At 45.7% G+C, this 27,004-nt stretch overlaps 1 protein-coding gene across 6 annotated transcripts in view; it reads left to right on the forward strand.

Annotated features, from left to right (window-relative positions):
- The window catches only part of HHAT (hedgehog acyltransferase), a 171,333-nt gene extending 144,685 nt beyond the window's left edge, over nt 1-26,648 (forward strand). For all 6 annotated transcript variants that reach the window (XM_028724728.2, XM_028724730.2, XM_028724733.2 and 3 more), the window contains one exon: nt 24,876-26,648. In XM_028724728.2, the coding sequence (XP_028580561.2) occupies nt 24,876-24,967 (92 nt within the window). In that variant the 3' untranslated portion in view covers nt 24,968-26,648. The remainder of the gene's footprint in view (nt 1-24,875) is intronic.
- Nucleotides 26,649-27,004: the final 356 nt, after the last annotated feature.

Genomic DNA, 27,004 nt, shown 5'->3' on the forward strand with positions numbered 1-27,004 from the left:
TTAGTCCCTCTGCCTACCAGTCCCAATGGATACTCTAGTAACGAGAGGATATTGAGGAAGACACATAAGACTCACGGCTACACAGGGTTCAGATTAGGGTTGGGTGGCCGTGCATCTTGCTTGACAGTGGACAGTAATCTATTTCTCTATTACAAGGCCTGTCCTGTGGAAGCAAGGTTTTAAACCCTAAGAAAGGAGAGAGAGCAGGGCGTTTGAAGTTGCCCATCAGCTTGCAGACTTAACATATAGAATAAGAGAACAAGAAGAACATACGTTTAGAGAAGATTGGAAAACGTTTGTTGAATATATGGGGGGGGAATTGTGTACCCTTGAAAACGTTGGCAGCATTAATTCAACAGTGTAAATAAGTTTTGATTGATGTAATAATGGAATACTGAATGGTTTGGTTTTTTTGTAAAATATGCAGGCGTTTATGATATGCAAAATGAAGCATGGGAAGAGAAGAAGGGAAGTCATTGATATTTTAAGGATGTTTAAATGAGTATTCTAGATTGTAAAACAGAAAATTTAACAAAAAATTATACAAAAAGAAGTTGCCCCTCAATAGTCAGTACCTCGATTAGCAGGTGGTGAGATGGATTGGATTTCTATTTACATTATAGTCCAATTAAAAAGCAATTATATTATTTTGTAATCTTGACTTTAGAGATATGCTAGATATGTGGAACGCTTGGCACTTATGAATAACACAAGGGGGAACCTTCTTTGAATAATAGTTTCAGCTACCTGGGATAATCTGCTCATGTATATTTATGGGAAAGGTCCATAGCTCAGGGGCAGAGCATCTGCTTTGCATGCAGAAGGTCCCAGGTTCAATCTCTGGCTAGAGAACCCTGCCTGACACCTTGGAGAGCCACTGCCCGTCAGTGTAGACAACACTGAGCCAGATAGACCAATGACTCTGTTTAAGTGTATGTGTTATATTTGCATTTTCATATCAAGTAGCATATGCAAATTTTACACAGATCTGCGCCCACTTTCATTATCTGTTTTGGCAGTGTGCAAGTGACCATGAGAGATTAGAGCAGGGGTTCCCAAACATGTGATTCACAGACCACCAGTGCTCCCCAAGCTTCATTCAGGTGGACCACAGCTTTTCTGTAAAAATGCAATTAAAGATCATTCAGCACCTAGCATGCACATTACATTTGCTACGACGGGCTGAAAAATCACTGAGTGGTTCGCCAAGACCCTCAACAGTTTTCAACCATGGAGGGTGGAGCCTGAGAACACTTGATTTCAAAAGTGATGGCGATCATGAAAGTAAATGTTGGCTCCTGAGGATGACATTATTTCTGGAACCCAAATTTCCACCATCCTCTTTCTCTAGATTTCTGTCCTCCCAAGCCTAAAATTGATGCACAGCTACCTTCTCTTGCCCCCTAGACAGAGGTTGGAAGTAAAATGGGGTGGGAGGAGGCACCTGAGAAGGTTGAAAGCTGAAATATTTTCTATCATCTCTGTTTTCACTTTGGATTTTGCATGGCCAGATTAAGATCCTAGGCCTGGCTGGATTTCCAGTGCCCCGGACAGGGATTTAGTTCAGGGATTCAACTGTCTTATTGCAACCTGTGGCAGATGACATTTTGAGTCCATTCATGAGACGTGAGAGAGCTTGTTGCTTATTCTTCCCATGCTGTCCAGAGGAGATTAAAAGCTTGCCTCTTCTTGATGAGTCACTGTAAGATGAAGGGGTTTTTTTGGTGCTGATTTTAACGTCCTTTGTAAATTAAAATCCGTAGGGAGGAACGGAGGCTTTGATGTTTATTATGCCATTGGAAATCCCACCAGCTGAAGACCAGAACATTATGCCACACCACTTCAGGAGCATGTGTGTCAGTGCTTTGACTCACGACTAAGTAAACATAGCCAGACACTGCACATCTGGGTATACTTGAGCTCTGGTGGCTTATTGCTTTATTCATTGGTTTATTTTGCATACATAAATATTCATGCAGCACTGGCTGTTGTGAATTGGCACAGTGCTGTATTTAAGCACACAGCTGGTAGCCGTAGGCAACAGAGAGCAATAGGCCGCTAGGTGAGTGGACTAGCAGAGGAGGAGTGGAGCACTCTGTCCAGCATCAACAGCAAGCCAAAAGAGGAAAATGTCCTCTTCTGTAGCATCCAGCGTGGGAATGCAGGGTACTTTCTGCACCTCTGTTTTCAGATGGGATTCAGTCACACACCAGCAAACTCAGGTTATGCTCTAATAGTTGGTTGGGAGGTTGTGCAACAAACCCACTTTCCCAAAAGGTTGGCCTTTCTGAGACAAGGAAAGTGACAGGGAGCTACATTGGAAAGTGGGGGATAACACTTGATTGGACATCATCTAACCTCCCCACAAACAAACCATAGAATCATAGAGGGACCCCTAGGGTCTTGACCAACCCTCTGCAGTGCATCAACCATGATGAAGTGGCTGGAGTGGGCTTCTGGAGGAAGGGACAGAGGTCTCCATCTGGGCTGGTCCCGTGGGTTACCCGAAAGGCAAGGTCCAAGTCCAGTCCGTGGTCAAAGATGCAACGTGGAGGCAGTCCGTAGTAGCTGAAGTGCAGGGCAGGGTGTCGGGTGAAGTCAGGAACAGACAAGCAAGCAGGGAGTCAGAGCAGGGCAGGAACTAGCAACCAACAATGTTGCTCCCGTAACTTGGGACTGGGGCTGGCCGGCTTTTATCTGCCCCGAGGCATAGGGCAGCCCCGATCCTCAGGTGACTCGCCTCTCCTGGCCTGGAGGCGAGCACTCCTGCGGGAACTTAGTTCCCTCTGCCTCTCTGCCCTGAGCCTCTGCAGCTCAGGAGAGGCTAGAGGGTTACCAGACTCAGAGGCAACCTCAGCTTCCTCTGACGGGGCTGAGAGTGGAGCACCTGCATGCAATGGGTCCTCCATCACCTCAGGAGCCACAGCAGACTCAGCTGGTGCCTGCACCTGAGGATCCAGCGCAGGTGAGGACCCTTCAGGCTCATGCCCCAGCCCCGGCTCAGCTGGTTCTGGAGGCGGGAATCCTGTGCAGGCTGGGATCCCTCAGGTTCAGCATCCGAGTCCAAATCCCAGGCCATCACACCATCCATCCTAGGACAGCCCACAGCAAGGACTAGTAGCTTTGGCCAGCTTATTTACCGCTCAAATTTGCAAATCTGAAAGTAATGTGAAGGTGGAGTTGTTGCTTAGGAGGAAGTACTGCATTATTTATGGCTACCTGTTGCTTTTTTTAGACCAAGTCCTGCTTCCCCTTTTCTTCCCCTTTGATCTCTTCTGCAGCTTGTATATCCTGTAGCCTTTGCTGCCATATTTGTTGGGCAGGTGGATCTGCCACATTACAAAACGAGAACTGAGCGAGTGCTTGCTGCTGTCCCCTCTGCTTGCCAGTTTGAATATTCTCGTTTACTGGCAACCTCTTGAGAAGTGTCCTCTCTAGACACAGGAGGTGCATGCCCAGAAGCTAGTTTCTAATAATATAGCAAAACATGTTGCTCTCCTTTATATACTCCTGTGCTGTTTGTGAGGGTGGATTCTGCTGGCAGTGCAGAACACACTTAAGTCATGGTATGGGGACCTTTTTAGTGGGAGCAGTTGTCAGATAAGGTGCCCCTCCCCCCACTTTAATTACACAAATTGAAGAGAGGGAAGTGGAACCATTTTTACCACTTAATCCTGCAAATACAGACATGCCTGCTGGCTTCTGTATGAAATTCCTGCTGTCCCTCATTAATTCAAGGCCAGACATCCCTATTAGACTGGAGAATGGTAGGGAACATCACAGTTTAGTAAATGCAAGCAAGGCCAAATTTAAATAAATCACGGCTAATTACAAAAGCTTCAAGAAGTGTGATGTGCTGGAGAACAAAATGGTAATATTTCTCTTTCTCTCTTCCCTGGTTTTAAATAAGATTAGTGTTGGGCGGCCAGGTGCTGGAACGATGGCCTTGGAAAATGCTCAGAGCCTCTGCTAAAAAGGCTTTCTGTTTTCTAAATCACTTTCGTTTGAAGTATGCAGTTACTTTCAAAATTAAAATTAGCATTGAAATATCATCTCGCTTGGGATAGGAAACTGATCACAGTTTGGACACATTAAGCCCAAATGCGTGGAAAGAAGAAAAAAGGCTAAAGATGAGCTGAATTGGTAATTCTCCCTCGTAAAAGGACTCCCTTGACAGCACAGGTCCCTGGAAATGAGGGGGGAAGGGGGACTGAAGCCCCTCCCTTTTAGTTTGGGAGGCAGAGGGTCAGCCCCACCCAAAATGATCAGACAAAAAAACTTGCATTTTAGTTGGGACTGATTTTATGGTTCCATAAGGGATCCATAATGTTTACTTTGGCCAAGTGTTTGTTAGATTTCTTGTATTTATTATTTGCCCACTCATTAAAGGGATATAAAAAGGTGCTTAGCAAGTAGCCAGCATTCGTCTCCTCCTTTAGCAAGTAGTTGGTGGGGCAGAGGAATTTACCCAAACTCCTGGTAGACGTGCTACTGATTCTTACCTGAAAGGTGAGGGGCAATGAGGCCGTGAGTTTGGTGCAGTGCAAATGCAGCAGCAGAGTCAATCTGACACCCCTACCGGTACAATTGCACTGCACTGCCGCCTTGCCCTTCTCCCTCCTGGTCAGCATCAGCAAGATCAGGGAAGAGCTTCCACCCCACCATGCCATCCACTACTGACTTGAACCCTCTGCCCCCGCCCTACTTTACAAACACATCCAAGCTCTGTGCTTGACAGCTAAAATTCTTCCCTGATTGGCTGACTAGAGAAATGCCTGTCTATCATAGCAATGGACAAGGTGTTATAGAGGGGTGTCCTTCATATTATATATGGATACATGTATATAGATACAGATATAGATATAGCTGTGGCTCCCTCTGGAAATGCGAAACACCTCTGGTGTCTCGACTCCTAGCTGATGAAGAAGAAAGACTCAAAGGAGGATTCTTTCCAGAGGCTTTAATGTTTAGATATGCAAATGGATGGTTTAAGGCACTTCAGCCAATACACATAATTAACCCAAAATACAGCTGCAACAAAGTCAGGTGCTCTAACTGCCACAGCTGTAGGGGTTGATCAAAGACTGTCACGCACCCCTTGCTATCCTATATATAGCATTGGAGTTGGCCCAACTTAGTGCAGTAGGCATTTCTGCAGTCTCTCACTCTGCCTAGTAAGCAGAAGCCTCTGTGCCCTTTGTCCTTTGGCTCCTCCTACATCTAGGGGACGGGGCAGGTGTCTGCCTTCTGAGAGGAGGCTGAGGCAACATCCCCCTATGGAAAGGCAGAGCTACTCCTAGTATCTGAGGTTGTCGGGGTGGGTAGTGGGACAGGTATCATGGAAGTGTCAGAGAAGAAGAAGAAGAAGTGTTTGGATTTGATATCCTGCTTTATCACTACCCGAAGGAGTCTCAAAGCGGCTAAGATTCTCCTTTCCCTTCCTCCCCCACAACAAACACTCTGTGAGAAGTGTGACTGGCCCAAGGTCACCCAGCAGCTGCATGTGGAGGAGCGGGGACGCGAACCCCGTTCCCCAGATTACGAGTCCACCGCTCTTACCCACAACACCACACTGGCTCCAACAGCTGTGGAGAGGGAAGTGGGACCAGAGAGGGAGGTGGGGCTCATGACTCTCATTGTGGAGACAAAATGAGAAAGCAGGTTGAGGAAACCTAATGCCCTTTCCACCTAATTTCACATGTGGGAGACTTCAACTCTTACTTTGCATGTTTTCATTATACAAAATAAGGTTTCGGGGTCTCAACCCCTGCTCATATTGACCTCCAGGATCTCTTCCAAAGGAGGACAGGAAGGAGGGCTAGCATACTCTTCTGCTCTCCGCCTTGGACGCCAAGCCTAACTGCCCCCAGCATAGAGTAAAAGGTAAAGGGACCCCTGACCATTAGGTCCAGTCATGGCCGACTCTGGGGTTGTGGCGCTCATCTCGCTTTATTGGCTGAGGGAGCCGGCGTACAGCTTCCAGGTCATGTGGCCAGCATGACTAAGCCCTTCTGGTGAACCAGAGCAGCGCACGGAAATGGTGTTTACCTTCCCACTGGAGCTATTTATCTACTTGCACTTTTACGTGCTTTCAAAGTGCTAGGTTGGCAGGAACAGGGACCAAGCAATGGGAGCTCACCCCGTCACGGGGATTTGAACCGCCGACCTTCTGATTGGCAAGTCCTAGGCTCTGTGGTTTAACCCACAGCACCACCCGTGTCCCCTCAGCATAGAGTAGGCTAGTCTTTAAAAGTCACTTATGCGTTGCAGACATGCTAAGATATTTGGAGAAAGGGCGAGTTAAAATAACACTGCCGCTCTTAAAACAAAGGAGAAAAAAATTAAGAGGATGGCGTAATTCAACTGTATAAAATGCATTTTATGGAAATGTGAGGGCTGGCCTCTACAGACTTTCTTATCAGACAGACACTTTCATTTATTACGCAGGCGACTTCTGGTAATGCAGCTCTTTGAAGGAAAAGGTCAAGTGCACACTGGTGGTGATGATGATGGTGTGTTTTTTAAAATGCTAGAATTAGAAAGATAAGCATATATAATAAATCACAAGAAATGATCTGGGGAGAAATACTGCAGCAAATGCTGTTTATTTCAGGCTCCTCTCTCTCTGAGGGGCAAATATGATGCTAAACACACAGCAGTGTTTGCATAACAGTTTGAGGCTGCCTCCAACACTGTTTTGCAGCTGTCACAGCACCTTGTAATTGTACTTTTATTTCCAGCACCTACACAGCGCAAAGATCCTGTATTAAATCCAACTTGCTGGCTTTCTTCTGCAAAGCTCTAAATGCTTTAGATAGTGTGCATGTATCCTGGCCATCTCTGTTTAGCCAAGAGCTGTCTATTCATACTGGCATCTCACCTGCCACTCTTCTGCTCCTCCATCTCTCAAGCACCAGCAGGGATGGGTGAACACAGGCTGTGTCCTGACAATAGCTTTCTAGCCATTTGGATTAGGCATTGCGTAGCCATCCTTGCTCACAGTATGTGGCTGTTGTTCTTAATACCCATCATGACCAGCAGGGGTTGGGTAGTTTTTCTAACCCTCCAAGGAAAGGTGAAACGAACCCACAGAAGCATAACCACAGCTCTGCCCATGAGTGGATATGTATGTTTTGTCAGAAGCTCGGCCTACACACGAGTAGGACCCTGGTAGAGACACATGCCCAACTGGCATGTTCCCTCCCTCCTGGTCGATCGTTCGGGAGCTTCATAAGCTTTCTTCTGCCCAAACATCACAGCGACTGATGCCAACCAACACCAGCACACTTAGGGATCTGCAGAGTTTGCGCACCTTGCATGACAGACCTCAGCAACTCTGCATTTTGGCTAATCTGCTTTATTTACATATATACACACACACACTGCAACATGGCTCCCTCTCTCTCTAGCATCAGACAGCAAAGAGGAAAAGCACAAAGGACAATAGTCCCTCTTCACGGAACACAGTAACACAAACATCCTGTCTCCGTCACTTCCCACTCTGTGGAGTCAAAACATATACCGTTATGTGAAAGACAAAAATCCTATGACTGCAATCATGGAGCAGGAATTCTAACATGTTTTGGTGTGGATGTCAAGTTCTCAGCTCCAACTGCAGTTGCTCTGGGACTGCAGAGCTGAAGGCAGGCACACTCTGCCCTCTGCCACTGGCCAGGCAGCCAAGGGTTGCTGTGAGGTTCACACCTCCCTCCCTTGAAGAACATCACAGCAGGAGGAGGACCGACCTGTTCCCATCCATTAGCCAGAGGAGGAGTAACTGCAAGGAGTTCTGTCTCGCCACCAGGAAGAAGACTGTGCTACAATGGTTAGCTGCCCTTGGTCCACAGAAGCGAGGGGAGGGACACTCTGGCCTCTGCTGCTGTCTGAAAGAACAAGAGCCGCTGGATTTGTCATGGCCTGTTCACAACTCACCACTTTGCCAAACCAATCGTCCTCTTCTTCATGAGAAGTGAGCAAAGGAAGAACTTAAGAGTGCTGCTGGAATAGGCCAAAGGGCTTTCTGCCCCAATAACCTGTTCTCAAAGTGGTCAACCAGATGCCTGCATGAAGTCCACAAGTGGGATCTGAGTGTGACATCAACTTCAGAAGTATACTGGGGAAGAGCCACAGTCCAGTGGGAGAAGATTTGCTTTGCATGTATTGACTCTCTGGCTCAATCCCTGGCACAGACACTGCATAATTTTGAGAGGGCCTGGCTCCTGCATTGTGTCCCTGATTGTGTCTAGTATCTGTTGATAGCCTTCTTTTCCAAGCACTTGTGTAATCCTCTTTTAAAGTTGTCACTACCTGTTGTGGGAGCAAACTCCATAGATGAACTATGCCATGGGTATGCAAACTAAGGCCTGGGGACTGGATCTGGCCCAATCTCCTTCTAAATCCGGCCCACATACGGTCCAGGAATCAGCGTGTTTTTACATGAGTAGAATGTGTCCTTTTATTTAAAATGCATCTCTGGGTTCTTTGTGGGGCAAAGGAATTTGTTCATTTCCCCCCTTCAAAATATAGTCCAGCCCCCCACAAGGTCTGAGGGACAGTGGACCGGCCCCCTGCTGAATAAGTTTGCTGACCCCTGAACTATGCACTGTGTGAAGAAGTACTTTATTTTGTCTGTCCTTTCAACATTCGTCTTCATTGGATAGGCCCAGGTCCTAATATTTTGAGAATCCAGGGCCTGGTCTCTCCACAGAGACATCTGCACAAGTTTCATTGAGTACACCAGGGCAGGACCAGCAGTATAGTCCCACGGCTCCCTTCTGTATGGGCAGGCTCTTGGCCTTGAGAATTTGTGGCTGTGTTTAAGCACATTACAGTCGCTGAGCATCTCTGCTTGGTGCTTGTTCATCCAAGTGCACAAAAAGTGAGATAGTGTCTTATCCTACAGCACTGGTTTTCAACTTTTATAAATTAAGGGAACCCTTTTCCTGTTGTGACTGTTTCTGCTGATTTTTAGAATACATGGCTATGTTTACAGATGGAGGGGGGAAGGAGAGTAAGAGAACATTGATTTTCCACTTACATGACAATTACAAGTGCATAACATTTGCTAAATAGAGAGAGGTTTCTTTATTCACAGCAGTAATTAAAGTCAAATCAGATTCATTCATGCAAAAATTTCCCCTGATACTGAGAGTTGGTTCGTTATACATCTTGCAACTGGCCTCCAAAGATTTTTTTATTTTTTATTTTTGTAAACACAGAAGGGGAGCCATAATATCCTTAGAGAGGCAGTAGAATTTGAGAAACTAGTTACAGTGCAAGGCAAAAAAAGGAAGATTTTTATTGGAAACTTAGTAAGCTCCATGGTATTTCTGTTCAGCTCTCAGTTTTAGGGATGGATGAATCTGACAAGTTAAGTTTCTCTTTTTTTCTCTTTTTCTGCTCTTCAGTTCTCCAGACTTCCAGGCCAGCTTGCAATTTTTTAAAAAAAACAAGTCCTCATGAAAATTCAGCAGCATTTCTCCAAATATACAAATCTTTGTATGCAATTTTCCTTAATATACACATTTTTGCAAAGTTATTTTCTATGGTATAATGTATTTTTGTATACTCTTTCTGCTATCATATGCATCTTTATTTAGAAACCATATTTAGAAGCATTATGCATGTGTAAAGGCTGCTTGTGTGGGAGAGGAGAGGCAAAACCTGTGCAGAACTCAGGCTTGCTGTTGTAAGAGACCAAGGCTGCAATGTTACTTCAGCAACAGTCTTCCTTAGGCTGAGCCCTAAATAGGAGCAGAAGTTTACAACTACGGGTACCATATAATGCCTGTTCCGCATTTGTAAGAACTTGATTGTTTAGTGTGGCAGCAACTTTGGAACTTCCTGCCTGTTGAGATCAAGCAGGTCCCTTCACTCTTTTTGGCACCTGCTAAAAACATTCCTGTTTAAACAAGCCTACCCAGATGCTGGGGACGCAGGTGGCACTGTGGGTTAAACCACAGAGCCTAGGACTTGCCGATCAGAAGGTCGGCAGTTCAAATCCCCGTGACGGGGTGAGCTCCCGTTGCTCGGTCCCTGCTCCTGCCAACCTAGCAGTTCGAAAGCACGTCAAAGTGCAAGTAGATAAATAGGTACCGCTCTGGCGGGAAGGTAAACGGCATTTCCATGCGCTGCTCTGGTTCGCCACATTATTTGTGGGGCACAAATTCCTATGCCCCACAAATAATGCAGAGATTCATTTTAAATAAAAGGACACATTCTACTCATGTAAAAACACGCTGATTCCCGGACCATCCGCAGGCCGGATTTAGAAGGCGTTTGGGCCGGATCCGGCCCCTGGGCCTTAGTTTGCCTACCCATGGAGTAGTACAGTGGTACCTCGGCTTAAGAACTTAATTCGTTCTGGAGGTCCGTTCTTAACCTGAGGTACCACTTTAGCTAATGACGCCTCCCGCTGCCGCACAATTTCTGTTCTCATCCTGAAGCAAAGTTCTTAACCCAAGGTACTATTTCTGGGTTAGTGGAGTCTGTAACCTGAAGCGTCTGTAACCCAAGGTACCACTGTACTCCAAAACACCTGGTTGAGGCTTTCAGGAGTTAAAAAAACAACAACCTGGCTGGCACCATGTTGCCAAAGGCTGCTCTAAACTTCACCCTCTGCTGAATCCATGTTGGAAACGCCAGCCCTGGTTTCCCTGGGTGGTTTCACCCAAATACGAGACTATCTGGTGTCAGCTCCAGTGTACAGTTTGAGAACGTGACGGCGAGAGCCACTGTGCAGCCTGACGTTTATGCGTCTGCTTCTCTGGTTGCAAAAAGAGAAGGGAGGAATCAGTCTCCTGCACTCGGCTGCCGTGGGCTGAGGTTGTGGGAGGCAACGCTGAGTCACTGGTGCCATTGCTCAGCCAGGTGCTCCGACGTTTCTGATCCAATAAGCTGAGAGGGGAGCAGGTGCTGTCAATTGATGAACCAGAGAGATGCCTTGGCAGGGATCACGACGCACTGAGCAGCTGGCTGCGAGGAAAGCTGCTTGCGGAAGCCTCTCTGCGCCTCTGGCTGTGTGTGCTGAGCACCTCGGATCTCGCTTCCTTCCCGGCTATCTTTTCCAGATGAAGCATTTCATTAGGGAGCAATAAGGGGGAGCAGATATTATATGCTTGGCTACAGACAAGTACGCATCCTACTGAGGAAACTGTGGTCTCCTTCCCGAGCTGCATAGCCACAAGATATGGGAACAATCCAGTCTTTTCATATTATTTGCAGCACCAGGCTCAGTTTTCAAAGCGGGATGGGGGCAGCCCAACAACCAGGCAGGAGGCATTCAGGATCATTAAGGCACTGTTGCTGGGGTCAGGGAAGACATTTTATTCCACCTGGATTTAAAGGCAGATCTACCAAATATGCACTTTCTGAAACTACAAGCAGCAAACTGAAACATTTAAAAACTTTAATCCATGTTGCACTTCTCTGAATTTTGCAGTGCAGCTCCCCAGTCAAGTGGTGTGTGCAGAAATGCACATACCAGGGTAAAGTGTGCCAAAATGCATATATTAGTGCATTTATCCAACAAATGTGTATATTAGTGCATTATCCAAAAAAATGCATTATATTGTGGGGAATTGCTTTGCAAAAGTATTGGGCAAAATGGCATCCAAAAAATGTCTATACTGGGGGGGTGGGAGGGAAAATTGCCCCAAAATGCTAGTGAATTTTCATTGCAGGGGAAATGCCAAACTGATATTGAAGATATTGGAGAAGTGAAGTCAAGACTGAAAAAACTAAGAAGCCAAGAAAAACAGAAACCGGCATATGTGGCCATCCCTAGTTGTCACACAACCTTTTTTTAAAAAATGGTTATTGCTCCATTCCATGTTCAGGATCTTAGTTAACAAGCATGAAAGGTGGGCTGGGGAGGAAGCAGACATGAGCAAGCGAGTCTTGCCCCCTTCCTCTTCCTTGCTTACTATGAGGTCAAGGGTTGCTTTAGCCCAATAATAATTGCAATTGCTTCCATTACTGCTTCTAATAAGAAAATTAGAAATTGCAGTTGCCCTAATTTTGGAATATGTGCTGGTTACCCTAACAAATATTTCTAAGGATACCTTTACCAAACACATGTCTGTCACACAGTAGACCTAAGCCCATGAATATGACAGAAACCATTCCAGCCTTTCTCGTAAATTAGGCCTGATTTAACTTCCAACGCCACCAACTTAATAAAAGTCAGTCTAGCTGTTGGACTGTATATAAATGACGGCGCCGCTTTATTTGCAAAGGGACTTTCCAAGGGACCTCACCATCGTGGTAAAAAAATAAAGTAGTATTCCTACCCCACCACCCATTAAGTTATTAGCATGTGTACAAGAGCAATAGATGCCAAAATGAAAATAGCCCATCCCTAATTAATCTTGCCAGTTTTCCATAAACATAATATCCCTGTCAGTGACATAGAAAGATGAGAGTTTTATGGAGCACAATCTGTCTGTTTCATGCCATGGATTTAAAAAGGGAAGTGGGAAGAGAAGCCACCAAGAGGCAGATATATGCAAATCAGCTTCATCAACTTCATTTATCATTTTTATAGGTAGTTTGGAAGGGAAACTAATTAAAGTAATTATAAGATATTTCTTTTTGGCTTCACACGTATTAAAAACCCTCTTGAATCAGCACCATTAATATGACAGGGGAAAAGCAAAGCAGATATTTTCTCTGGTCTTCCATGTGGTGCTTGTGCGTATTCCGCCTGCCCCCCCCCCCCCCAGCGCTGAGCACTTCAGGTATTCTAGATACACAGGGCATCTGTACGCTTTGCATTATGAAACATGGTCTTTTGAAAACAAATTACTGTGCCTTTGGAAATGTTTGTACATTCACCAGCTGCTATGGTGTCTTTCTGCACACCAGCCTAGAAGATACACAAAGCTGAGACAACACATGTTTTGTTCGGCTCCATTGCCGCTACAGTCTCACCCAGTGCAAATCCAACAGGGTAAGTCAGGGATGGGGAACTTGTGACCTTCCCGATGTTGTTGGACTACGATGCCCATCATCTCCAACCATTGGCCATGCTAGCTGGGGCTGATGGGAGTTGAAGTCCGGTGACATCTGGTGCCCCATCCCTTGTGTAAGCCCCTCCTGCTTGTTAGCTGCAGTCTCATTATAGCCGCTTACTAAAAAAGGGGGAGAGGTAAAGGACCTCTAGATGGTTAAGTCCATTCAAAGGTGACTATGACGTTGTGGCGCTCATCTCACTTTCAGGCCGAGTGAGGTGATGTTTGTCCACAGACAGCTTTCCAGGTCATGTGGCCAGCAGGACTAAGCCGCTTCTGGCGCAACGGGACACCGTGACGGAAACCAGAGCACATGGAAATGCCATTTACCGTCCCGCCACAGCGGTACCTATTTATCTACTTGCACTGGTATGCTTTCGAACTGCTAGGTTGGCAGGAGCTAGGACAGAGCAACGCTCCCCGTCACGGGAATTCGAACTACTGACCTTCCGATCGGCAAGCCTAAGAGGCTCAGTGGTTTAGACCACAGCGGCACCTGTGCTTACTAGAAAGGGTCTGTCAAGAGCATGCAGTAGCACTGATGTTGCTGATTCTGTGGATGGCTAAAAGGCTTCTAGAATGACACACACACCAAGGCCTGCCTCCCTGATTCCCACCATGGCGCCTCTCTGTGTATATTCCTATGCTGGCACAGCCCCATATTGGATATGCCTGCAACATAACCTATTGAATTTATTCCAGTGTATAAACAACATGTTGGGAGATGATGTTGGTGATTTCAATTTGTATGCCAGGGCAGGAAGCAAGAAGAGCTAAGAAATGCAGGAGGTTTCTCCAAATTTTAGTTCTTGGAGCAAGCTGTAGTCCATGCTTGCTTTTACAGTCATTTCTTTGCATCAGCCGTGTGTGCCCTTAGGTCTCAGGTATTCACGCCAAGGATCAGTTGGTACCTGGGATACTATCTTCAAAGACACTGGCTGCAAATACAGAGTTTAATCATCAATCCCTCTTTCCACAGAACTGTGGGAGTGGTATCTCTGGGAGGGAAATAGAGGTTTCCCAACAATCTTCAGTATAATAAACTGCAGCTCCCAGGATTCCTTGGGGGGGGACCACAACTGTTAAAGTGTTATCATAGTGCTTTATTTGTATGGTGTGGATGTGGCCTTTGTCTCCAGTCCTTCCTCCATCCACAGGCCCAACCCTACCATCAGACAAGAGTGGAACAATTGCCTCCGGTGGCAGGTGGCATAAGGTGACTGTTGTTCTCTGATGGAAGATAGTGGGCGGTGTGCCTCGTGGCCTGTCATGCGCCTGCGTTAGTCTGCTCCTCTGTGGTGCGGTGGATGACACTGTCCTGTTGCCAGTGTCAAAGCAAGATTCAACTGCCCGTCCAATTGGCTTCTGGGTGTGGAACTGGGGGGAGGGGAGCACCATCTTGTTTTGCTTCATGCAGCAAAATACCTTGAGCCAGCCCTGTCCATCATGTAAAAGCTTGCTTGGAATTTTATGCTGCTCAGGGAAGCAGGAAGCAGAGGAACAGAACAGTAGCTTGACAGCTTTTATTGCTACGTTGCAAAAATGCATGCAATTAATAATGGAAACACTTTCATTGGGAGCAGCAAGCATTTCTATAACTTGGGTGCAGTAAAAGAACTTCCTCTCAGATCACCTGTTAGTACAGGAAGGCTTCTAAAACGTTCGAGTCGCTTTCTGTTCTTTTATCACAATATAGTCCTGCCGCATCAACATCTATGTGAACTGGTTTCACGATGCATTCCCTGAAATTTGACATTCCAGTCATAAAATTGGCGAGTTGCAGTTTTTATTTAATATTTACTGGTTGCCAGAATGTGTTATGATCAAAATTCTTGAGGCCTGCTTGTTCTCAGGATCTCCTTTCAGACACGAAGGATACTCTGGGAGCTCAGACTCACCATAATGAAATGCTAAAACTCGGCATTCTCTCTAAATCTGTTGTGACAATCCAGTTTCATGCATGACAGTACATTAAATTATCAGGACTTCAGTCAAATGAATGCTGATTGCAGAAAGAGAGAGATCCTGTCATTATCAGGGAAAATTACATTGATTTTGTATTTACACGGTAAACGGTGCAAAGCATTTTACATTTAAGGCTATTAGAATTTATGAGGAATGATTGATGGCGTGCCTTGGACGACACAGGTCCACACTTGAGTATAAACACTGCAAGACATAATTGGATGGACTGTTATCCCCACCCCAAATGGATTAAAAGGTGTTCTCAGGGTCTTTTAAAAATGCAAATGGGTTTTGTGCTGAATTTTTATAGCAGGTAACTTACCTCAGTGATAATGTGTGTGCCACCCACCCACCCACCCCCCCCCCGCCCACCAAAAAAACTGAAGCAGATGGTAAATGGAAATATTAATACGACAGGAAACTGTTGCAGGTTTGCAGTCTAAATCAATGAGAACATCTACACATTCTGGTTGTTGCACAGTTGGTCTATCTGCTTATATATCTAACATGCAAACATGCATTGGACGAGAGACCACTTGAATGTAGTGCTGGGTGCAATGATCCACATCCACTCTGGAAACCGCAGAGTGACCGGGTTAATTTCCTTGAAGAAGCTCAGAATGGGGTCCGCTCCTAAGTAGGATGCGCTCCTAAGCCTTGTTACATAGCCCTTACCCATGGGCAGCGATCCATGCTGCTGCCATTCCTGGGGAGCTATCCAGATTGGTTCTTAAAATGGAGTAGCAGCTCCTAATTAGTCCCCCTCATAAAGCTGTTGTTTATCAGATTCCTTGCATGCGCTGCACCAAAATAATGCAATATTGAAGAGGGTTAATGCAATTTGCACTGGCCTCGTTTCCTGCAAAGACTGTGTGACAGCAAATAATGTATAGTGTTAGGTAGTCTCCTGTTGGCATCTGCCTGTCTTGGGAGACAATGGAGGAGCGTGCCAGAGGGGGTAAAGTCAATCCATTGGCGAGTTACAGTGCCTGCTGTGGCTGTAGAAACCACATGTGAAAGAGACATGTTTTATTGCAGCTGGGGCAGATGAAGCCGTCTGGCTTCACTGCTGAGATGCATGATGGTGTTTCTTCTCTCTGCACTTCTCCCAGCGGCCATTCCTCCTCTGATCACTGCTGCGGGTACATGACCTGACCTTCCAGTGTCTCCAGGCACTCAGGGCAGAGTTAATGTTGCCAGCCTTCGTGTCATGTTTACAGACATCTTTGTGGCTCAGACTTGGTCTGCCCATAGGCCTGGTGCCTGAGAGGACAGCTCCCCACAGAGCACATTATTTGAGGATCCTGACGTCTTCCATTCTGTGCATGTGACAGAGCCAGCATAGATGCCGCCGAGACAGAAGTGTGAACATGCTGCCAAACAAACATACCAACTATTACTGCTAAGTGTGGGGTAGAGCAGAACAACACTGTCGCTGATCAGGGTGGCCAGATACAGAAGAGAACAAGGCTCCTGCAACTCTCATTGCTGTGTGGAAGAGCTTGTCTTCGGAACCCCCTTCAAGCTGCCTTAGACCACGTCAGACCATTGGTCCATCTAGTTTAGTATTGTCTGCAATGATTGGCTGTAGCTCTCCAGAGCTTCAGGCAGGAGTCTCTCCCACCCCTAGGCGTAGATGTTGAGGAAGATTGAGCCCGGGAACTTAGGTGTGCGAAAGAGATGCTCTCCCACTGTACATGTCGTGCAGATGGGGCCACGACGATCTTGCTTTGTTCCTGGGTACATACTATAAGAGCTTTCTCTTCTCCCACTTCATCCACTGCCCTAGAAGCTAATACGCCTCTGCTGTGAATTCATTTGTCAGGAAGTAAGATAAAACGAGGACTTGAAAGTTCATTTTCTCAGAAACATGGCTGGCACATTCCTCTTTAGCATTTGAGTTTGCCTTGTTTCCATAGCCTTCGTGATTCTGGAACTGGTTTTGTTTGTACTTCTCTTTTTTGGACTCATTGCTTCAGGGCTGTATTCCCCCCCCCCCCCAATTTTATTTCTATCTGCATCATTCAAATTTTATCGGTGCCTCTTCCTGTGATGTACACAATGCAGGCTCTTGACTGTGCAGTCTTGCAAATCTTATCTACCCTGGCCCTAGCTTTAGATGATGTTTGAACTCAAATTAAGATTTAAAATGTCAGAAGCAAGTGGAGCAGATGAAAATTACTGATTCTCCTCCCCCCCCCCACCGCCCCCATTTTTTTTAATTTTTTTTTTTGGCAACTGTAAAATAAACAGGCTCCTGGCTGGTAATCAGTGTTGCTGACAGAGGAGGTCAGAGTTAGATCTACGTTTTCAATTGGCTATTACAGCAAGTACAAATAGAAAAGAGAAAATAAGGCGTCAAAGTCAGCTACATGCCACCTACTGTTAACTCCCCAGCCCCCAGCGTCCTTTTCAGCCTGCAGAAAAAAACCATTATTGATCACAGAATGGTTAGGATTTGGGCTCTTCTCTCCCTGCGTAAATCAATTACCGAAGCAGCTGTTTAAAGCTGAGCTTTCTCAAAAAGCTGTGGAAAATTTAATGGAAACCTCTGAGCCCTGCACTCTGCGTTTCACTTGCGCCGCAGTCCTCCCTGCATTAATTTGCACGTACCTCTCGAGCGGGGAAAAGAAAATAATGACAGCAAGGCATTGTTCTTTCAAGAAATCTCCTCCTGGCAGCATAGCCATCTGACAAAGCACCAAAAAAAACCCAAAAACGATTTGGGGGCAAGCTGAGTGCTGGATTTCATGCAGCCTGGTTTTGTGCTTTTTTAAAAAAAGTGCTTGCTGCTTTATACACTGCTGAAGATCTATTGCCTGCCACAAAGAATGGGGTTGGGGGAGGGACGGGGGCAGAATATCCCGCTCCAAGTTTTGCAACATCGATTCACTGCAGGAAATGGTTGTTTTCAATTACTGAGCTACTTTTAGCTCTGGCAACGGCAGCCGCCCCTTTGATCACATGTAAGGTTTGATGCACAGTTGCCGCCTGCATTGTGCAGAGGATTCAAATTAGAAAAGGGACTTGGGAGCCAAATGCCATCTTTAGTCCTTGGCAGAATAAATAGATGCTTGGGGGGGGTGTTTGGCAAAGAGGCATCTTCTATGCACCATGCAGATATATATATATGTGAGAGTCAGTGCGTTGTGGTCAGAGTGATGAGTCTAGGAGACTAGGGTTTGAATACCTACTCAGCCACGAAGTTCACTAGATGATCTTGGGCCTAGCCTGCATTAGAGGGTTGCTGTGGGGATCAAATGAGGTGGGCAGAACCACACATACGGCCTTGAGCTCCTTGGTTGCTCAAGGTGGGGTATAAATTTAACCCATTTATAAAATTTAAATTAATTATACCGTCGTACGTCGGGTTATAGATGCTTCAGGTTGCAGACGCTTCAGGTTACAGACTCCACTAATCCAGAAATAGTACCTCGGGTTAAGAACTTTGCTTCAGGATGAGAACAGAAATCACGTGGCAGCGACACAGCGGCAGTGGGAGTCCACATTAGCTAAAGTGGTATCTCAGGTTAAGAACAGTTTCAGGTTAAGAACGGACCTCCAGAACAAATTAAGTTCTTAACCCGAGGTACCACTGTACTGCTTTGAGTAGGGAATAAATTCTTGTTCGTATACATAAAGGTAGCATCACACACATGTGCATGTATGCACGCACACCCACCCACACCCAGAGAGTTTGGGATTGTGAGCTACGTTTTGCATATCCTGACCAAAACTCACTTTTCTAAGTGGATTTCCCCCCCCCCCCTCCCAAGAGCAGGATCAGGTTGGTAAAAAAAGGTGATTCCTAATATACCCCCCAAAAAAAACACACAACCCCCCTATTGTTCCTAGTCAAATACAACCATTATCTATTCATAAGCAGAACACAGCACTCAGTGGATACATCAGTAGATAAAGAAGAATTCTAAACAAATATGACCTCAATAGCACCCCGGCATATCAGCCTTTAGCTCTCCAGTTTTCCAGGTCCTATTGCTGTAACAAACCAGAACCAAAATAGTTTCAAAATGTAAAAATGTCTCCTGACTTTTAAGGTCCCAGTAAATAAATTTGGCCCCCAACCAATTAATAAAACTCAAAATGTAGCAGTGGAATAAGACCTACTCAAATGAATGAACCGAAGTTAGTTGTGTCCTTTAATTTTAATGGGTCTACTCTGAGTAGGACTAGTGTTGTATAACACTAAAAAAAAAAAAAAAAGGTAAAGGAACCAGAGCACACAGAAACGGCGTTTACCTTCCCGCTGGAGCGGTACCTATTTATATACTTGCACTTTTTATGGCGTGCTTTCGAACTTCTAGGTTGGCGGGAGCTGAGACCGAGCTACGAGAGCTCACCCCGTCGCGGGGATTTGAACCGCCAACCTTCTGATCGGCAAGCCCAAGAGGCTCAGTGGTTTAGACCACAGCATCACCCACGTCCTGAATACCACTATAGGTATTTAATCCAGCAATTAAATTGGAAGGAACCATGTGTTCCCATCACCTGCAACCTAATTTTTTATTTTTTTTTACTGGCCCAGAGAGCTGCTTCCAGTCAGAGTAGACAATGCCGGGTTAGATGAAGAAATGGCCTGACCTTCACCTAAAGCAGAGTCCTATCTTCCTGCAATGCAATGCAATAAATAACTGGAAGGTGCTGAGAGATGTTTCGAGCCAACATCTATTTGTTCCTTTTGGGCTTGCAATAGAATCAAGCTGCACCAACCATTTGGACACTCTGCCTTTTGTCTTTGTGGGGGTTGGGGGTGAGGACAGTGTTGCAAAACAATCCTACCAAGTGCTGCTACTATTGGGCCAAAGGAGCACAGCTTGATTTTTTCTCCCAGCTTTTATTGAACAGCCCAAAAGCCTCTAACGCAGGAAAAGTTCTATTAAGAACAACTGAAGTCTCATGCAGTTGCTCAGTTTTACTCCACAGATGCTGCAGTGCAGGCAAATTCAGAGCCCTCATTAGAATGCTGTCGGGTTCTTTTCCCCATTGCCCGCTGAGGCTCTCCATTGCAGCAGTGCTAGTGCTCCTTCCTTGAACTGAGCCAAAGTTTCTCAAGACATTTCCCCGAGAAAATTCCTTGAGATTATTTCTCCCTAGAAGGAAAAGAAGAACCTCAGAATGTTCCTACTGTTTTCTGGGGCGGTGTCATGGACTGGCTGGATGCAGAGGAGGGGTGAGAGGCCCCAGCTGGGGGGAGAAGGCTCAGAGCCAGGGGATTGGTGGGGGGATGACGATGCATGGTCAGAGGTAGAAGACTAGGGGGAGGAGGTGTTGGAAGATGAAGAGGCAGCAGGGTTTAGTGAGCAGGAAGAGGCTGTGACAGAGAGCAGTCTAGACTCAGAGGCAGGAGAGTAGGGGGTGGGTAGGAGACAGAGATGAGGCAGGCTGTTGAAGAATCCAGAGAGTCTCTATGGAAAATGAGTGAGGTCCCAACAAAAGAAGAATGGCAACTTAAGCTGATGGGATATGTGCAGCTTGCGGACTTAACATATAGAATAAGAGAACAAGAAGAACATACAGTCATACCTCGAGTTACAGACACTTCAGGTTGCGTTTTTTCGGGTTACGGACCCACCGAAACCCAGAAGTACTGGAACGGGTTACTTCTGGGTTTTGGGGGTTGCGCATGTGCAGAAGTGCTAAATTGCGCTTTGCACATGCGCAGAAGCGTCGGATCGCAACCCGCGTGTGCGCAGACGTGCCACCGCGGTTTGCAAACACTGCAGGTTGCAAACGTGCCTCCTGCACAGATCACGTTCGCAACCCAAGCGTCCACTGTACGTTTAGAGAAGTTTGGGAAATGTTTATTTAATATATGGGGGGGCGGATTTTGTACACTTGAAAACGTTGGCAGCATTAAGATAAATTCAACAGTGTAAATACGTTTTGATGGATGTACGGTAATAAGGGAATACTGAATGGTTTAGTTCATGTAAAATATGCAAGGATTTGTGATATGCAAAATGATGCATGGAAAGAGAAGAAGGGAAGTCATTGATATTTTACGGATGTTTAAATGAGTATTCTAAATTGTAAAACAGAAAATTTAATAAAAATTATATGTAGAAAAAGAATCCAGAGAGTCTCCCCCTCCTGCTGCGACCAGCTCCCATCCCCCCTGAGCTCCCAGAACACACAGAGGGAAGATTAGTTGCATGCAGATACAGTCTCTGGCTGTTTGGGGAAAACTCTGGCGAGGAGGAGACAGGCAGCTGTGGGAAGGCAGGGACCTTGAGCCCTCACAACTGGCTCATTGGGGCAAGACCTGCTGAGAAGAGTTTCTGTGGTCACTAGCTGTGATCACCTGAGCTGTTGGGGTTTCTATGAATGAAGAATTAACTTCACTGGCATTGGTGTTTTTATTGCTGACCATCTCCTGATTCCAGCTCCTGACTTGCCTGCATGCAACTCCATGCAACTGGCCCACATGCAGTTCCTTGCTGCTTGTAATGCAAGTGTTGCAACTCTAAAGCAGAATCTGGATTCCAGTCTTATGATTTCCGAAGGAAATTGGGAGACAGGGGCTGTACAGAATCAGCACGTTCTTGTTGGTTTTGCTTTGAGCAGCAATGATCACAAATGCTTTCTTTCCTCTCATTTTGCATTCATTCCCTACTTCCCTGAACATTGGGAATTCCCATGAGCAGCATTCCCAGAGTTAGTTTCCTTTGGAAGGGGAAAGTTGCAGTGGTGTAGCGTGGGGGGTGCAGGGGGGGCCAGCCGCACCGGGTGCAACATCTGGGGGTCAGGGCAAATCCATGGGTTAGGGGGCGCAAATTACTTGCCTTGCCCCGGGTGCTGACAACCCACGCTACGCCACTGGAAAGTTGTGCTGTTTTCTGCATTATACCAGCAGAGCATAATGGAAGGAAACAGGCACTCCTTACCCACAGCTACTAGAGCACATACATGCCCCAAGGCTTTGCCTCCAGTCTCAGCTCACTCCAGCTAGAAGTTCAAAGGGTTCTCATTTGTTCAACCTTTATTCATCCCAAACTCTTCTTTCTCACCTACGTGTCCAGCAAAGCACATATTTTTGAGACCTACACCAGTGCATGTATATTGCCCAATAGTGCTTTTTTTTTCTAGAAAAAGAGATGCAGGAACTCCTGGCTTTTTTGGGGGGGGGGGAGGCAAACAAGCAACACTTTTTAGGGGGGGAAACGCTTCTCCACCCGATTGCTCCACCACCAGCATCGCTGCGGAAGCAAGTTCCGGCTGAAAAAAGCCCTGTTGCCCATTCAGAAGTCTATGCACAGATATTCAAGTTAAGAAACGTTTCTCATCTTTCGTCAACGTCCACAATCACTCATTTAACTCACAGTGTTAAGCTAGCAACTCTTGTTCGTTCAAGGACATTAATATCATCTGATTTTTTACAATATTTGATGACTTGTCTTTCTAGCTCACTTATGAAGCACACAAGGCAACTAACATCACTTTTAAAAGGAAAAATGAAAAGTCTGCTTTTCTACACTTTTCCCTAACTTCTGAACACTTGTTCTATTTTTGCAAATTGAAATGTTTGTAGAAATCCAGGTAGAGGTAAGTGCTTCAAGAAGAGCTGAGAATGTGAGGAGGAGAGAATGTGACAAGCAGACTCCAATGATGTCACCGAAGAATTCAGCTTCTCTGTGATGACCTGCATGTCATCCTGTACCCTTCTCTATAATCAAATAATAAGAACACACGAACCATTCATTTACAGCAGTCATTTCAAGGGTGCTTTGGCCTTACCTAAATCACAGAGTCCTTGCACATCTCGGCAACAAAAACCTGTAATGATGCATTTGATATCAAGCCTAAGTGGAATGAAATTTCCCCTTAGCGTTTCTGGAGAGCTGTGTTTGCTCCGACTTCCTCTCTTTCCTACTCACCCTGATGCCCACTCTCCAGAGATGGTTTAAATGAAAGGACACCTTATTTTGCTTCACTTCCTTCCAAAGCCTGGAGCATTCTGCCAAGACCAAAAAGAAAGTCATCTGTGCTTAACCTTCCTTTTTCTTTTTAGTTCTCCATTCAGAAAAAGATAAAAGAGAGAGCTTGAAATGAATCAAAGGTATGAGGCAGCAGGGCCTGCTGGACTGAGCTCATATCAGTTCAATTACATGAATAGGCCTGGAGGGCTAACTTGAGCATCTGCTGAGATGATGCCAGGTAGCATCAGATCTGCTCCAGGCATCCTTATTCATCAGAGGAGCCCTTCTAGATCTGTCCAATGGTCCATCTTTTCCAGCATCCTGTTCTCACAGTGGCCAACCAGATGCCAAAGGGAAGGGAAGTTCTCACAGTGGCCAACCAGATGCCAAAGGGAAGAACCTGGACACAGTAGAGCATTCACAGTGACTGGCATTCAGAGACATATCATCTCTGACAGTGGAGGTGGAACATAGCCAGCTCGATAGCCTTCTCCTCCATAAATCTGTCCAATCCTCTTTTCATCCAAGTTGGTGGCATCACTGCCACTTGTGGGAGCAAGTTTCCAGGCTATGTGAAAAAGTCGTTTCTTGTTTGTGTGGTGTAGTGGTTAAGAGCGGTGGACTCGTAATCTGGGGAAACGGGTTCGCGTCCCCGCTCCTCCACATGCAGCTGCTGGGTGACCTTGGGCCAGTCACACTTCTCTGAAGTCTCTCAGCCTCACTCACCTCACAGAGTGTTTGTTGTGGGGCAGGAAGGGAAAGGGGAATGTTAGCCGCTTTGAGACTCCTTCAGGTAGTGATAATGCGGGATATCAAATCCAAACTCTTCTTCGTCTGCCCTGAATCTTTCAGCGTTCAGCTTCATTGTACATCTAGTGTTCTAGTGTCATGAGGTGTGTGTGTGTGGGGGGGAACTTACCTCTTTCCACCTTCTCCACATCTTGTATAGTTCTAAACGCTTCTCTTACTTGCCTTTTCTCTAAACTGAAAAGCCTCCAATGTTGTCAAAAGCAAATTAAATCCGGACTAGCCTTCTACACGAGGCCATAGCCTGGGGATAAGGAGCGATTAGGACAACAAAAGATCAAGGGAAAACCTTATTTGCAAATGAGTGTGTTCCCTCCCTTCTTTCCTCAAATGTGAATTGGTTTTAAAGTGTTTTAGGGTTGCAGGAGTTATAAAATGGACATAATAAGCCACAGGCTGGAGTGAGAGTCAGAGAGCAGCATTTGAGAGCAATGTTTGGGGTCTACTTAAGTCCAAGGCTGCTGTGGAGAAGCCAGAACCTCTTGCGGTGTGAATGGTGTGAATCCCTCCAACATCAGCTCAGGTTGTATAGATGTGTAAATGAACCATATATCATAAAGAAAAGCCTCAAATGTTGTACCTGTTGCTCCTCCATTCCCTTTATCATTTGGGTTGCCATTTTGTGAACCTTTCCCAGCTCAACAGTACAGTGGTACCTCGGGTTAAGTACTTAATTCATTCCGGAGGTCCGTACTTAACCTGAAACTGTTCTTAATCTGAAGCACCACTTTAGCTAATGGGGACTCCTGCTGCTGCCGCGCCGCTGCTGCACAATTTCTGTTCTCATCCTGAAGCAAAGTTCTTAACCTGAAGCACTATTTCTGGGTTAGCGGAGTCTGTAACCTGAAGTGTATGTAACCTGAAGCATATGTAACCTGAGGTACCACTGTATCTCTTTTTTGAGGTGTAGTGACTAGAACACCAAGTACACAGTAGTTCAGCTGGGATAGCACCAGAGGTTTGTGCAACAGCATTGCAACACTGACAGTTTTCTTTTCAATTCCTTTCCTAAAATGATTCCTTGCGTGGCATTCACCCTTTTCCAGAGCTGCCGAAAACTGTAAAGTTGCTGAGCTGGTGAGCTTTGCATCTCTGGCTCATTCACTGGATTCTAGTGCTCTGCATCTGCCTAATCTCTCGTTTCTTCTATTCACAGGCTGGCCATGGGCGACACTCTCTGTTTGGGGATTCCTCTATTGCTACTCTCATGTTGGGATTGAATGGCAGCAGACTTACAGCAGGCATTAGCAGTTATTGGAAGGGATGCCCTCTAGACCTCTCAAGAAGGGACCTTTGACCTATGAACCCCATCTTGTGTCTCTCTGTGTACAATGCCATACTAGTATCCCAGTGTATCCTGACATGCTGCCCATCAAGAGGTGTAGGAATTTCTCATCTGTATGCATTTGCCAAAGCCTTTGAAACTCTGGAAGTCATTGTAAGATACATGGGGGGTGGGCATTAAATCAATGCAAATGTTTTAAAAACGTATTTGTCTCTCAAGATACTATTTATACATCAATAACTATTTGGAGATATGTTTTTAATGTGGGGTTTTTTTTTAAAAAAATATGTAGGTATGGGGATGTGGGTGGCGCTGTGATCTAAACGACCAAGCCTCTCGAGTTTGCTAATCATAAGGTTGGCAGTTCAAATCCACACAATGGTGGTGAGCTCCCATTGCTCTGTCCCAGCTCCTGCCAACCTAGCAGTTCAAAAGCACCTCAAAGTGCAAGTAGATAAATAGGTACCACTCCAGCAGGACGGTAAACTGCGTTTCCATGCACTCTGACCTCAGTCACGGTGTTTCATTGCACCAGAACTGGTTCAGTCATGCTGGCCACATGACCCAGAAAACTGTTCGTGGACAAACGCCGGCTCCCTCGGCCTGAAAGCAGAGATGAGCGTTGCACCCCATATTCAACTAGCATTTTCCGAATTCGACTGAACTTAACCATCCCGGGGTCCTTTACCTTTATCTAATGTGGATGTGTATGACTATATAATCTGATAAGTTCCCAAGACCCAGCCAAAGTTAAGCATGTGAACCGCCCTGAGACCCCTGGGTATAGGGCACAGTGGCGTAGCGTGGGGGGTGCAGGGGGGCCGGCCACACCGGGCGCAACATCTGGGGGTTAGGGTTAGGGGGCGCAAATCCACGGGTTAGGGGGCGCAAATTACTTGCCTTGCCCTGGGTGCTGACAACCCACGCTACGCCACTGATAGGGCGGTATATAAATTCAATAAATAAATAAAATTTTGAGATTGGAATCCTTTGGTCCTAGCAGGGGGGTATGAAAAGGCACCTTCATTCTCCTTCCTCCCAACATTTTTTTGGGATTGCCATGAAGGTAATATTGGCAAAAATAAAAATACATCTCTCACCCCCAAAATCCCAGCAGTCAATTACCTGGAAGCAGGATCCTTTGATTTTAGAAATTTTGAAGAGAAGACGATTTTTGGATACTATTATCTTTTGTTACTCATTGTTTCACATGTTTTTAGGAGGAAAAAATGTTTACAGATTCTATTTTGATAATATCTTGTACTGATTTGGTCTTTGTTTTCCTGGTTGTTGCATGTTGGAAGGTGTGAACTACGAGTGTCTTGGCTCACTGTAAGACATTTTTCATGACATGTTAAGCCAACCCCTGGCTTAGTGTGATCTCCTGGAGAGCTGCTGACAGCCATTTCTCCTTCTCTGATCCTTTTTGCTGCTGCACCAGGCTGCGCTAAACCATAGTTTGGCTTAGCATGTAATCCAAACAAGGCTTTCAACTAAATCCAAACAAGGCTTACAACTAAATCCAGAATCGTTAATTTGGAATCACATTCATAGAAGAAGGTTGAAAATTTGAGTACAAAAGTGAAATGAAAGAGAAGAGTTTTGAGAAAGGATTAGGGATGAATAAAAGGTTTGTACAGTAAACAGTCTCAAATTGTTTTTTAATTGATTGACACTGTTGTATCAAAATGGATGCAATATAAATGTTTAAAACCTACCACAAGACCCAGTTTGAAAGCAAGCCCATAACTTTAAGTGTTTACACCATCAGTCCATCTGCTCTTAGGCCATGGAATAAAAATGACAGAATCTTGGCCCAAAATGGCATGCTAATTGGGCTCTATTCTGGCCTACTGCTTACTTCACTGACAGCTACTCCTTTGAGGCCGAGGTTGTGGATCTAGAGGAGATAATTTGTTCTTTTGGCATGTGAACCTCTGGCCTGCGTCACCTCTCTTGCCTCCATGTGACATCTCCATCTGGCTGTTGTGTACCCAGGA

Source organism: Podarcis muralis, chromosome 3 (genome assembly GCF_964188315.1).
Source record: "Podarcis muralis chromosome 3, rPodMur119.hap1.1, whole genome shotgun sequence".
In the NCBI taxonomy this organism is placed as follows: domain Eukaryota; kingdom Metazoa; phylum Chordata; class Lepidosauria; order Squamata; family Lacertidae; genus Podarcis; species Podarcis muralis.